At 41.2% G+C, this 13,522-nt stretch overlaps 1 protein-coding gene across 1 annotated transcript; it reads left to right on the top strand.

The window, feature by feature from the left end:
* Nucleotides 1-1,445: 1,445 nt before the first annotated feature.
* iqcb1 (IQ motif containing B1) lies at nt 1,446-5,671 on the top strand. The gene is made up of 14 exons (XM_030086372.1): nt 1,446-1,557; nt 1,636-1,804; nt 2,121-2,238; nt 2,369-2,444; nt 2,526-2,625; nt 2,758-2,930; nt 3,004-3,113; nt 3,589-3,710; nt 3,811-3,877; nt 3,995-4,070; nt 4,617-4,780; nt 4,867-5,004; nt 5,112-5,268; nt 5,397-5,671. Exons 1-14 carry the CDS (start codon nt 1,446-1,448, stop codon nt 5,636-5,638), a joined length of 1,824 nt encoding a protein of 607 aa, XP_029942232.1. The 3' UTR covers nt 5,639-5,671.
* The last annotated feature ends 7,851 nt before the right edge of the window (nt 5,672-13,522 follow it).

Genomic DNA, 13,522 nt, shown 5'->3' with positions numbered 1-13,522 from the left:
GTGGGCATGGAATGATAAACTATGAATTAGAAAAAGAAAGGTAAATGCGCACAAACATGACATATATACAAATGGAGGAAAAAAAGTTAGAAAAAAAACTGGGTTGGGCATTTGTTCCTATAGCACAGTCTTATTGCTGCATGTATAAATGGCCTTTGGTAGCCAGCTCTTAAAGTGTCATAGTAATTTGGATTTGCTGTTTTTATTGTTGTTGATTGTTCTGTGTTGTAAGTTTGAACATTTTAATGCTCAAATCTAAATATTTTAAATATAAAATTTAAAATTTGGTTTTAATGCACTGCATCCTCACCTAATTGATTTTTTTTTATTTTTATATTTACAATAGATATAATTTAGAATAAAATCAATAACTGTTTTGAGATCAGGACTGAAGAAACTGTGCAACATGCTCTTCTCAACTTAATTACATACACGAGGAAGAAAGGGAGATTAAAGAAGAGAACGTTCCAGAATAGTGAAGAAATTGTGAATAAATACTGATGATAATGAGGGTGATGAGCTATTTGAAACAGGCGGAAATAATCAGGAAAGGTGGTTCACACTCCAACCCAGACGGTGGCGGTAATGCTCCTTGAGACGAGTTGACACACCGGCATAAAACTGAAAAGGACGAAGAAGAAGGCGACGCGGACTGATTACGACACGTCGCCAGGGAAACCACCAGCGTTGATGTGCTGCGTGGTCAGAGCTGCTGCTTTCTCCATTAAATACCGTTTTAGGACATTTTAAAAATAACAGTCAGAACTAAACGAGTGCAGCAAGAACCGCGTTCACCGATTCTCGTCACATTTATTTTATTTTAAGACCCGTTAATGTCGACTGACCGTTAAAGACGACTGCAAACGAGGCGGATTTGACTTCAGCGCATGCTAAGAGCTGTTGTGCTAACAGGTGTGTTATTTATTGAAGATCGATGGATCTGTTGGGCGATTTGAGCCTGATAGATCTACAGACCCATTCCGCTCCTCACGTGCAGTCACTTAAAGGTCAATGCCCTGATCTCTCAGATGAATATAAATGTTTTTATGTGCTGCATTATTTACTTATTGAAGTTTTTATATTAAAGAAGCTGGGAAGAAGTATAGAAAATGTGCATATGTTGATTATTCAACCCATCATAAATCTGTATTTGTTGCACACCATGCCGCACACAACACGGATTTTGTTAAATACTACCTCAGTTTGTAGTTAGAAAATACACAAACACAAAAAGGATTTGCATCTTTTTTTTCTAGGATGTATGTATTAAATCATCTGGAATTTTGCACAAAGAAAACTGGGTAAATATCAAGCTACTAAAAATATACAAATAATTTTGAAGAGTTTTTTTTTTATTGTGCAATATTGACTATAAGCAAACCACATGTTTCATTTGTTCTTCCCTGTCTTTTTAGATTCACATTACTCAATTCCAAGACATCAGGATGGAGGAGGAGGAGGAGGAGGTGGCTGTTGTGTCCAAGCTGAGGAGGCAGCTGGAGGATGAAAACCTGAGCCTGGAGCTGAAGCTCGGCCTTTTGAACAGCGCTTTAAATGGTGAGCCTGACCCTAAGCTTAGTATGTATCCGTCGGTAGAACAGCTAAAATATAAAGTTTTGTGTCTTCCTGCTTTAGAGGCTTTAAACTCTGCGGCGGTGCAGACCAACGACAGTACTTTGGCTCATGTCAAATGTCAGCTGTATCACAGCGGCGTCCTCTCCCACTGCGTCGGCACACTCTCTCTGCCTCCCACAATGCTGCGGGGCAACTGGAGCTCTGCTGCCACACTGGCACAGCTCACCAGGTCAGAGCTTGCAAGAGATTGCAAGCAACAATAAATGTGTTTTGAAAATACAAATATACCCCCCAAAACATGTTTTACTTCATGAATGAAGTTTAAATGGTCTCTATTACTATTTACTGTTTTTTTAGGAATTTTAAGTTTTTTTTAATTTAATTTGACATTATGAGCTTTTACGCTGTTGGAGCAGATTGACAATTAGGGTCATTTATTGTTTGTTGTTATTTAAGTAGATTAAAGCTTTTTCATGTGTATTTTGAGGGGGAGGGGGGCTTGTGTTGAGATGTTTGTTTTTGTGCTGATGTTGTCGTGTGTGCAGCTCCTGCTGTGTCGGAGTGGAACCACACAGAAACTCAGAGGCTTTTTATCAGCTCTTCCTGCCGTCAGTTGTAGACGGGATTTTGTCATTGGCCGATCGGCTGATGAGAAGAACAGAGGTAGGCGTGTGGGTGTGTGTGCATGTGTTGTTGTAATTCTTGGATGTGTCTATATAGTTAGTAACTCGTGTGTGTGTGTGTGTGTGTGTGTGTGTGTGTGTGTGTGTGTGTGTGTGTGTGTGTGTGTCAGTGTGTGCCTCTCCTCATGAAGGTGATGGACTCTCTGGGCTGGCTGCTCTCCGCCCATCCTCAGCTCACCTCGCAGGGTCGGTCTTCTCTCTGATCGGCTTCACGTTGATTGATTAGAGGGAAAAGTTTGAGTCTCCCCCTCTTTCCTGACCCTGCAGTTCTCAGCTCCGTCCCCTACGGGCAGATCCAGATGTGTGACGACGCCGCAGTGTCCCTGCTCTGTGTCCAGATGTGGACTCAGACGTGCAGCGCCAACAGGTAACACACACACACACACGAACCCCGGCTGTGTTTTACAGTTGAGAAGAAATATTTCAGTTCTGTACATCATCCTGTATATTTTTGGTGTGTTTGCCAAAAAAGAGAATAAATAATTGAATCTCTCCACAGAAACTTTCTCTCGGCTTTAAGCAGCGACTCCGTTCTGCTGCTCCTCAACGAAGCCGTCGGCCAACTGGCCATCAGTGCTGACCCGGCGGTGGGCGGAGCTTCTGTCAAACTGATCCTCCTCATGTCCAGTCAGCTGGAGCACCGTCTGCTGCCCCTCCTTCTCACCTTCAGAGGTCAGAGGTCACACATGTGAGCCTGCAGCAGGTGGGGTCAGCCCCAGGAGCTCAGAGGTCACTGTGTCCACAGGTCTCGACAGCTTATTGGACAAAGACTGGAGGGGGCGGGGCTTCGAGCAGGACGTGGATCAGCTGATCGCTCTCATCCAATCAGAGAAAGATGCAGCGAGTCACTCCGAGGTTCGTTTACTCTTTTTAATTTTGAAAAAGACAAAGTTTCTATAGCTTAAAAAGACAGAGATCTTCACAAAACCAAAATTTAAGACTAAAATAAGGGGACTTGGTGCTTTGGTAAAGTTTGAAAACACATCAAGTTTGATACATTTCACTGATTCATTCTGTGTTTCCAAAAAATACATAAATATTGTTCTTTTTTCCAACATGTTTTCAATATGTAAACTGCACTTTCTTAATAAATATTCAAGTTTTAAGTTTAGTTTTTATAGCATTGTTATACTTCAGAATACGACTTTGGACAATTTCCAATCTTTCTAGGAATTCATATAGTCAGCATTTTGACAATAGTTGATTTATTGAACATTATTTTGATTCATGTAAAAAAATGTTCTTTTCTGATTTGATTGCAGTTCCAGTGGCAGCTGTAAGGACGTGCTGTGATCCAGTCTGATGCGTCTGTCTGTCCTTCTGCCTCCAGCCGAGCTCAGCTGAGCTAGAGCGAGCGGCGTGCGTGATCCAGGCGGCGTGGCGCTCCCATCAGACGCGCCGCCGAGTCAAGAGTCTGAGCAGGGCGGTGAGCTCGCTGCAGAGGAGATACAGGTAACATCTGTCTGCAGCTGTTTGGCACGTGTGAGCTGATGCAGGGCTGATGCAGGGCTGAGGCTCACCTCCTCTGTGGCGGGGTGGGCGGGGCTTCCAGGGCCCGCAGGAGGCGGCAGCGGCAGCAGGAGGAGCAGCAGCAGTGGGAGGAGGAGCTCAGGTATCAGGTGAGAGGCTCCTCAGAAGAGCACAAAGACTAGTGCCTCATTTCTGAACAGAGAAAGAAGCCACTCTGTGTGTGTGTGTGTGTGTGTGTGTGTGTGTGTGTGTGTGTGTGTGTGCAGGTGTGTGTGAGGCGTCAGCAGGCGAGGAGGCAGTTCCACCAGAAACACAGAGAACTGCTGCAGCGGCTTCCTGCTGGTAAACATGCAAAACATCTTCAATCCACATCATTCAAATCATTCTTTATGTTTCAACAGTCAAAAGAAATATCTGAAATACTTAATAATCCAAACGTATACTATACAGTTATAATAAAACATGTGACAATAATCGTGTAATACAACAATTCATGTTTTTTAATACTTTTATTCATTTTATTTCAAGCTTAATAATATAGCAAGATTTTTTTTAAGCATGAGTTGAGATTATATAAAAAGTTTTTCACATTTTTAAAATTTTTATTAGTGTTTTGTTAATAACTGTTCAGAGTGTTTTGGCTGAATGTTCGTAATTTGTTTTTGAGGTATAAAAGTATTCATAATATGGTAAATCTGCCTTTAATTTACAAATTCATGAACAAATGATTAGAGTGCTCAGTGAAGTTAAAACACATTGAGGACATCAAAAAAAATATTTAAGTGAGACAAAAAATTTCCCATGAATTTCCAAATACATTTTGCATACAGTGTCCAGATTTTCAGCAGTGCATTTGAACGTTGATGTCGCGTCTGGTCCTGCTCTCAGATCAGGTGCAGCCGTATCTGCAGGAGTGTGAGCGGAGAGCCGCCGTCCTCATCCAGAGCTTCTGGAGAGGCTGCAGAGAGCGGCGTCGCTATGACGACGCACAGCGACGTACCCTGAGGCTCGCACAGACGCAGCAGCAGGCAGCACACACACTGCAGAGAGCGGTACACACACACACACATTGGGAAACAGTATAAGTTTGTTCCTGGTGACTCTCCTGCTGCTGGCTGACGTCGCTCGCCTCCTTCAGGTGCGTCGTTTCCTCCAGAAGCGGCGAGCAGCCAAGGCCCCGCCCCTCCCCGGCTTCTGGATTGGTCAGGAAGGTTTGACGGACGGCCGGAGGGTGGAGCTGAAGCGGCAGGTGGAGGAGTACGTCGCCGCACATCCCGTAAGAAACTCCTTCACACACCGCTCCGACCCAGCATGCACTGCTGCCGCGTGTCACCCATTACCAACTGCTAATTTGTGTGTTTGTGTGTTTTTGTGCATTTGCAGTCGACCCGTGTGTCTACGGAGGAGTGTGTGCGTCTCCATGAGGAGGTGCAGCTGCTCCTGTTGAAGGAGCTGCAGAGAGGGGAGGAGCATCGGAGGGAGGAGCAGAGGAGGGCGGCACTGCTGGCTCACACACACACACAGCTGGAGAAACTGACAGGTCTCTCACACACACACACACACACACACACACACACACACACACACACACACACACACACACACAATGTTGACAGTGCATTATTCATCGATGACCTCTGTGACCTTTCATCTTGCCCTCGTGTACAGATGCCCCGCCGCTCTCGGTCGTCACGGTGACAGAGGCCGACTCGTTCCTCAGCCCATCGGGCCACGTCGCCGCTCGCGCCCGGGACGCTCACAACAGGGTGATGCAGGCGAGCCGGCTGCCGTGGTGGAGGATGCTGGGAGAAACGGATCCCGAAGGGGAAATATTTGGCTCCGACCCCCTGGAGATGCTGGAGGCGGAGCTTGGAGGGCTGTATGTGGGGGGCGGGGCCTGGACTGACTGACGCTGATATTATTCTGAATACTGTAAAAGTGAACTGATAAAGACAAATTGTATTTATTTTGTACTTCATACAATAATATGTTTCAAGTATTGCTACAATAAACAAGTTATTATTATTATTAAAATGACTGATACTTGAAGTGTTGATTTCAGAATTGATTTTTAATGACATTTTTATCAGTGGATGACATTTAATGTATTTAGTTTAAAAACTACTTTAATGAAATACTTCAAAAACACAAAAAATAAATGATGCCTAAAGTGGATCAGTACATTCAGATTCAAAACAGGTGCTTTTATTTTGCTGAACTCCTGCGGTCACTTCCGTTTATTGTAATGTTACATCTCAGCTGTTTTCAGTTTAAAAAGAATTTGAGGACAAAACATGAAAAAATATGTTGGCATGAAGTCTAACAAGGAAGCTCCTGCTTCAGGAATCAAACTCCAGTCCACTGCTCCAGGAGTGCTGCTCCTCACTGAGCTTGTTTATGAGCATGTTCTCTTTTATACTTTAAAGTACCAGAAACAATGAGGAGGAAATGTACTTTTTTAGTCTTCCTCTGAGCATCTGAAAAGCTCTGACTTTATGTCTACATTAATCAACATTTGTTTAAAGAGACAGTTGAACTTCATATCTGAAAAGAGTTGCTTTGGGAGTTGAACCCAAGCCCACCACACCAAGAACAGTGTTACTGCTCACTGAGCTAACTGACATGGCAGCTAATTCTAAGATCTTTATTCTAAAACATCTAGCTGTAGCTCTCTACCTGGCTTCCAGGTCTATTATATTTATGTCTATAGAAATAGAAGAGTAGATCTTTGAGGAGCCAGATTTGACATAGAGCTATGTAAATAGACCGCTGGCTCAATGAGTCTATGTCTATAGCTCTATGCAAAATCAGGCAATTTGGGGATCTACTCTTCTATTTCTATAGAGCTAGATAAAATAGACCAACAATTTGGATCTTGTAAATATAAATCCACGGAACTTGGAGACCCGTTTCCTCAACCTTGGCTAGCTCAGTGAGCAGCAGCGCTGCTCCTGGGGCAGTGGACTGGAGTTCAATTCCTGAAGCAGGAGTTTCGGACTTCATGTGAACATATTGTGTCTTTAGAGACTTGTTTCTTATCCCAGTCTGAGTATAAAACTGTAGCAGTTCAGGAGTTACCATGACAGAGAGAAGAAGCTCAGTGGGAGGCACTGCTGTGGTTGGAGTTGTCAAATTGGGTTCAAAATCCCGCTTTCCTTTCAAAATTGTGGAATGTTGTGTGTTTTCGTAGAGAGCCGTGAGGATGACAAGACTTAGTCCAAAAGCCATCCAGGTGTGTGGTGGAGCCAGTAGTGTCAAGGCGCCAGGGGGAAGGAGAGTGGGGAGGTTAGGAGCAGTCCGGCCGCTTTTACTGAAATTTATCGAAATAAATAAGACAAAATTTCAACATAAGTCTTTCTTTCATTTATTCCATATCTTCCACTTCAGGTTACATTCATATTTGGTAGAAACTATGAGGGGAAAAAAACACAATATAACAGCTGAAAGGTTGAAGACTGAAGCTTCTGATTGAACACACGGTGGAGCAGTGGTTGGATTGCGCCCTGGGCGGTCGCCCACATTGCCCATAGCTAAAACCGGCCCTGGTCTGAAGTCTCACACTCGGCCACGTTTCTCTTGTTGCAGGATTTGTGCAGTCCTCATCCTGAAGTCCTCAGGTTTCCCCCATGATCCTCTGACAGCCTGTGTCGCCCCCTGGTGGCTCTTCACAAGCACAACAACACCAAAAGCTCCAGGAGAAAGAAACCAGTGAATTCAGTCCATTCTGGAGATGTGGACTTCCACATCTTTAAATTTTCAAGAGTTTTCAAGAACAGTCAACACCTGCTACAATTAAAACTCAACACAGAAACCAGAGTTTATCTTCTGTCACAGCAGCTTTGAACTAAAACAGCTTCAATTTATGGAGAAAGGCTGAAAAGTGAAAAAACAGACAAAAACACAACAAAAAGTCCAAATGAAAAAACAAAACAAAAACTGATGAAACAGGCTTAAATACTGTTGTGTCTTAAGGAAAGGATTTGAACATTTTGCTCATGAAGATATGTTTGTGTTCACTGAAGCAACTCTACGTTTGTTTTTGCGTTATTTTATATTCCCACATGGATTTATCAATATATCAAACTATTGTAATACATTATTTTTTCATTTATCAACTACGTGCTTTTTTTCCTTTACATTTTTTTTTCTTATTTAAATTAAAGTAACATTTTCGAAGTGCTGAACAAATTTGCTGCTAAATATATTTCTCTAAGTGAATCCACACGTCCAGAAATGTGGACAGAAATGTTTCAGTTCCATAATAAATAATGTCAAAATGTCAAAATGGATAAAAAGGGTCAATAAATGCAGATCAAATTCTGTCAACAGATGGAGACAGAGTCAACTGTCTCTCAGTCTCAGAGGATTAAAAACCACAAAAAAAACTTCATATAGCTCAAATCTGGAGATTTGGATTGTAGTTTAAAAAAGGTCAATACTTGGTCAATTATTTTCAGGATTAATTCCTGTTAAGAACAACAAATAAACACGCTGATGGATTCCACTCAGTGGAGACAGCCTGGCAAGTGGCGTCTAGCCAGACTGCCAAAAGCACAAGAGTGGGCCGACACAACGCTGATCATGTTTGAAGAAGGGAGGAAATGATTGGTATTTTCATACCTATGTGTGAACTGTTGATAAAACTCCACCAACTCACCTGAAACACTTCCTGCTCCACTCCAGTCTGCTGCTAAAGGGGCGGAGCTACAGGAGCAGGATGGAGCAGTCCACTGTCTGTATGGTGGGACAGTTTACAAAACTGCTTGTATCAATAGATATCTTCGGGGAACTATTGGCAATTTGGCAGTTAATAATAAGTTATTGTGTCGTCTATTTGAATTGAACTTGGGATTTTGGACCAATGTGTGCATTTGATTTCCTCACCTCCAGATGCAGAGGTTCATGTCATCCTTTTTCCCTTCTTCTGATGGTTGACACATGAAACATTCTGCAACACGATGAAGGGCAGAAGGACATCTCCCTTCACGTTTCACTCCAATCTTCTCTGCAGAGAAAACTGGTGGAAATCTGGACTGCTGTTGTAATTTCTACATCTGTCCACAAGAGGGCGAGAAAACAGGGGGAGAAATGGAAGTTTTTCCTCCGGTGACCACAAGTAGGAACTCCTACCACCACGTAAACCTGGAAAGAAATAGATTACAATCAAACTTCTTGGATTAAATTTGCAGTCAGCTAAAATCTCCACATTTAAGTCCCAGTGGCTGCTGTGGGTTATTTATTACTGCCCTCTCGTGGCCACAAATTGAGATTACAACTAAATTGTGAAGGAAGGTCTCTCTCTTTCTCTCTCACAGCATGTGAAAGTTAAGAACCAGGTCTCCCTCTAAAGTGTCTGAGTTCAGTCACTGATCTGACTGTGAGGCTCCTCACACCACTGAGAACATCGACAAAGACTGTTGTCTGTAACTCAGAAACACAATCAAGCCAATGCCATATGGTTTCAAACCATCCATGACTTTGACATACCCAGAATGAATAAATAAATGAATTTGTTTAAAATGACTTTTTGTGTTTTTCATGTGTTTCTGGTTTGATTCATTCCATACATGGTTTTTGACATCACTTGAATGAATTAACAATAAATAAAAATATTGAAAAATATAAATCAATTAAGATGTAAATATTAATAATAAATTTGAAATAATGAATCCAAACTGAGTGGAGTATCACTTAAACAGTCTGATTTTTGTTGGAGGTTCAGCAAACTGGGTGAAATCTGGATTGTTATTGTAATCCCTAATGTGTCCACAAGAGGGCATAAAATCAGGAGGAGCTGTTCATTGACAAATGGAAATTTGCCCTCTGGCGGTCAAAAGTATTACCGCCGTGTAAAAAAAGATTAAAATCAAAATGCCTGGATTAAATTCAAAATTTAACCCATGTTTATGTAGATGTCCTGTCACTGCTTAGGGATAAACTTAAATTCGTTTATCAAAGATAATTCACTAAATTCTTCAATATGTATTGTTTTTCATCGACGCTGTATTCTTGATGGGTGGACGATCCCCCTCTGGTGGCCACAAGTGGAAACTACAACCAAAGAATAAAATTACAGAATTTGAATCAGCATGACACTTCCTGTTCGCTCCTTCAAAATAAACCTTCACAAATGACGGGGAAATGCACACACTTCGCATTTATTTTGAGTGAAATAAATTCGCCTTTTGTTCGTTTCTGTAAATACATTTGAAGACATTAGAAGATTACAGAAGAAGCACCTTTTGTGAATCCTGGAAAACACAGTGTTTCGGGTTGTTCAATACATCTTGCAGAGACAATAGTGGAATGACTGAAAATTAAAAACACAGGACGTGGCTATTTGATCTGTGTTGTCTTTGCTGGAATTCTCAGGGAGAGGTTTTCAGACATCAGTTTTGTTGTTTGTTTTTTTTATCTGTTCATGGCAAAAAAGCGAAAACCAGCTGCTGTTCTCTCAGAGGCAGCCTCCTCTCTCTAATCCAAAACATAGCAAGGAGGCTATAGCTAACTAGCCTTAGCATAGCAATTAGCTTTACACTCAAATCGTGATCAAACAGATACTTAATGGAATAAGCTCTACAAAACTGAAGTAAAGTGATCTTGACACTGAAGTGTTCCACCAACAACACCCAGCACTGGCTTCAGACACAATGAGATAGTTGCAAAGACAAACATTTTTGGTGCTCACCCTTGACCTGCGCATGCGCAGAGCCCATCTCCGAGATGTAAATACAAACCTGAAAAACAATTGTAGGAGGATTTTAGTGAAATGCAAGGTATACATTCCATATTTTTGTTTTCGTACATGACATACAAACTGCAGAGAACGACAAAAAGAGAAAAAAGTGCAATATGGAAAGATGTAGTTGGGAGTACGGATACAATTAAAGTTATTCTTTTGATACAGTCGGATTTAAAAATGTACTGATGAATTTAACAAAATATAAAATAATTTAAAAAAAGATCAAAACATGGAACACAGCATCTCACCATACATCAATGAATATGAGCTTCTGTCTTTCTTACCTTTGATGACCTTTTAAATTTTAATGACACTTTTGTCAAAAGATGTAATGTTTTTAACTTGTATGAATTAATATAAAAATTATAATTAAAAACATGGAATTCATGAGGTAAATCGAGGTCTGTAAGTGTTTTTCCTGTGATTCATAGCTTACCTGCAGAGATCTGGCAGAAAAAATTACTATTAAAAGAACAAACTGTGTCTGCTAACATCGAAATATAACACACAAAAAACACACCAACAACTCAATTCTGCTTATTTTGTCAGCTCAGCAGTCACGTTTCCAAGGTGCATCAGGACATGATTCTGTTGCTGTAGTTTATTTGAAATATAATCAGAACTTAAATATAGTTACAGCTAGTCACAACCAATGTCATTAATAACTGCCAAGTAAACGCAATGATTTTTGAAAAGCAGTTTGAGAGTCAGTTTGAAAGAAGTTTCAGGTTTGATTTGAGCCTCAGAATAATTGATGACTGTCAGAAGGTGATTCTCTCTTTCTCAGTGTGGACGAGTGATTAAAGTTTTTATACTGTGTTAATGTAAACATATGGTGCTTTTTTTTAAATCAATTAGAAGAATAGAAACAACAGTTACATCTGGAGACATTTCTTCTCTAAATTTCCTTTGTTTGTCTTGTTTTTAATGAGGTTTGATTCATCTACCAAAACGACCCCACATGACCCCACTGCTGAAGGAAGCAGTGGATTTGATGAATATGACGGAGGTGGTGGAGCTTTTCTCCACGGGCAGGAGAAGATGAAGACCATGTTCATCTGCTCACCTGAGGTCCACAGTGAGCTGAGTTTTCCTTTCAAGGACACCGTCTGAACCCTCCCCAGCAGGCGCAGCCTCTTCCTCCTCTCCTCCTCCTCCTCCTCCCCGTCCTCTTGCTCCACAACACCTCTGACTTTTGAGATAAAAACGGACTTCATTGACATTTGTTACTTCTGATTTGGACAATTTCAATTCAGTTCAGATTTCACTTCAGTTTTTATCTGCAGAGCAAGCTGGCGCAAAATGCGGTCTGTGATTGTAATTCTTACATTTGTCCACAAGAGGGCAAGAAAACAGGAGGAGCTGTTCGTTGAAAAATAGAAGTTTGCCCTCTGGTGGTCACAAGTAGTAGCTGCTACCACCGTGTAAACCGAGAAAAAAGCATAAAATTAAACTTCCTTGGATTAAACTTGCGGCTTGTTTCATGTAATTGGGTCAAGAAAAAAAATCGTGATAAACTTTAACTCTATCAAAATCGGTTCGCTCCGGTCTCTGTCATTTGCGGTCCTTAATGCTGCTGTATATCATTGAAGAGTGGACGGTCGCCCTCCGGTGGCCACAAGGGGGAACTACAACCAAGAAGAAAGTTATGAAGTTGAGATCGACATTACACTTCAATATTAGCTCCTTATAAATGAACCTTCTCAAATAACAAGGTAATTGTGTGTACTTTGGTATTCATACCAGATTTTAGACCAGTTTCATTCTTCATTTGAGCCTCAAAATAACTTAATGACTGTCGGAAGGCGACAACATTCAATTTGAACGAGTGATTTAAGTGGCGTTTGTTTTACACTCTGTACCCGTGGAGGCGGGCGGTGTCAACACGTTTTTGCCGACATACACAACCAGGCAAACACATTACTTTTCAGGAATGGACTTAATGTTAACCTATTGGCGCTTTCACCTGGAAAGCATGGTGTTTGGAAATGCTTGTGGTCAATGAGAGTTCGTGGTTTGTTGTCGGATCCCCCGCTTGATCGAGATGGAATGTGCTGCTTGGCGCAGTTAGAAATCATCAGCCACTGTTGCTAGTAAAACAAACGTTTAACATCTACATATGTATGAAGGCAATAACTGTAAAAAAAATGTTGCTTCATCATAATTTAATCTGCACTCTTCTAAAATCATCAACTGTACTTAGTTATGTAGGGTTTTATCCATTACGTATCTGTTTGATCACGATGTGGGTGTAAAGCTAATTGCCATGCTAATGCTAGTTAGCTTTAGCCTCCTGCTGTGTTTGTTTCCAGGGAGGAGACTGTCTCTGAGAGCGAACCAGCTCATATGTCCCTGATATTTCCAGCAAGCACAAGGCAAAGCGAACCGTAATCTTCTAATGTCTTCAAATTTATTGACAGAAACGAACCAAAGGCAACTTTGTTTAACTAAAAATAAAGGTGAAGTTCAGTAGTACCCCTGTGATTTGTGAGGGTTTATTTTGAAAGAGCGAGCAGAAAGTGTCATGCTGATTCCAATTCGCGTTCACACCCGACGTGTCGCAGGCGTCGTGAGCAGCGCTTTTCTATGCAAAGTGTATGGCCACCAGAGGGGGATCATCCACCCATCAAGCGGCGGTGAGGACAAAAAATGTTGGAGATTTTAGTGAATTATCTTTGACAAACGAATGAAGGTTTATCTCTAAGCTGTGCTGGACCATCTACTTGAACCAACGTGTAAATTTAATCCTAAAAGTTTTACTTTAATGTATTTCTTTTTAAGTTAAACGGCAGTGGTAGTTCCTACTTTTGACCACCAGAGGGCAAATTTCCATTTGTCAACGGACAGCTCCTCCTGTTTTTACGCCCTCTTGTGGACAAATTTACGAATTACAACAGCAGTCCAGATGAACCAGTTTGATGAACCTCAAAAGTCAGACTGTTTTCAACTGAGACTCCACTCAGTTTGGATTCATTCTTTACAGTTTGTTAGGGATATTTAAACATTTATTTCTAATTTATTTTTTAAATATTTTTATTAATTATTAATTCGT

This window comes from Salarias fasciatus, assembly GCF_902148845.1.
Source record: "Salarias fasciatus chromosome 23 unlocalized genomic scaffold, fSalaFa1.1 super_scaffold_20, whole genome shotgun sequence".
Classification (NCBI taxonomy): Eukaryota; Metazoa; Chordata; class Actinopteri; order Blenniiformes; family Blenniidae; genus Salarias; species Salarias fasciatus.
The sequence above is the reverse complement of the archived record's forward strand: the minus strand, read 5'-3'. Positions and strand labels throughout refer to the sequence as shown.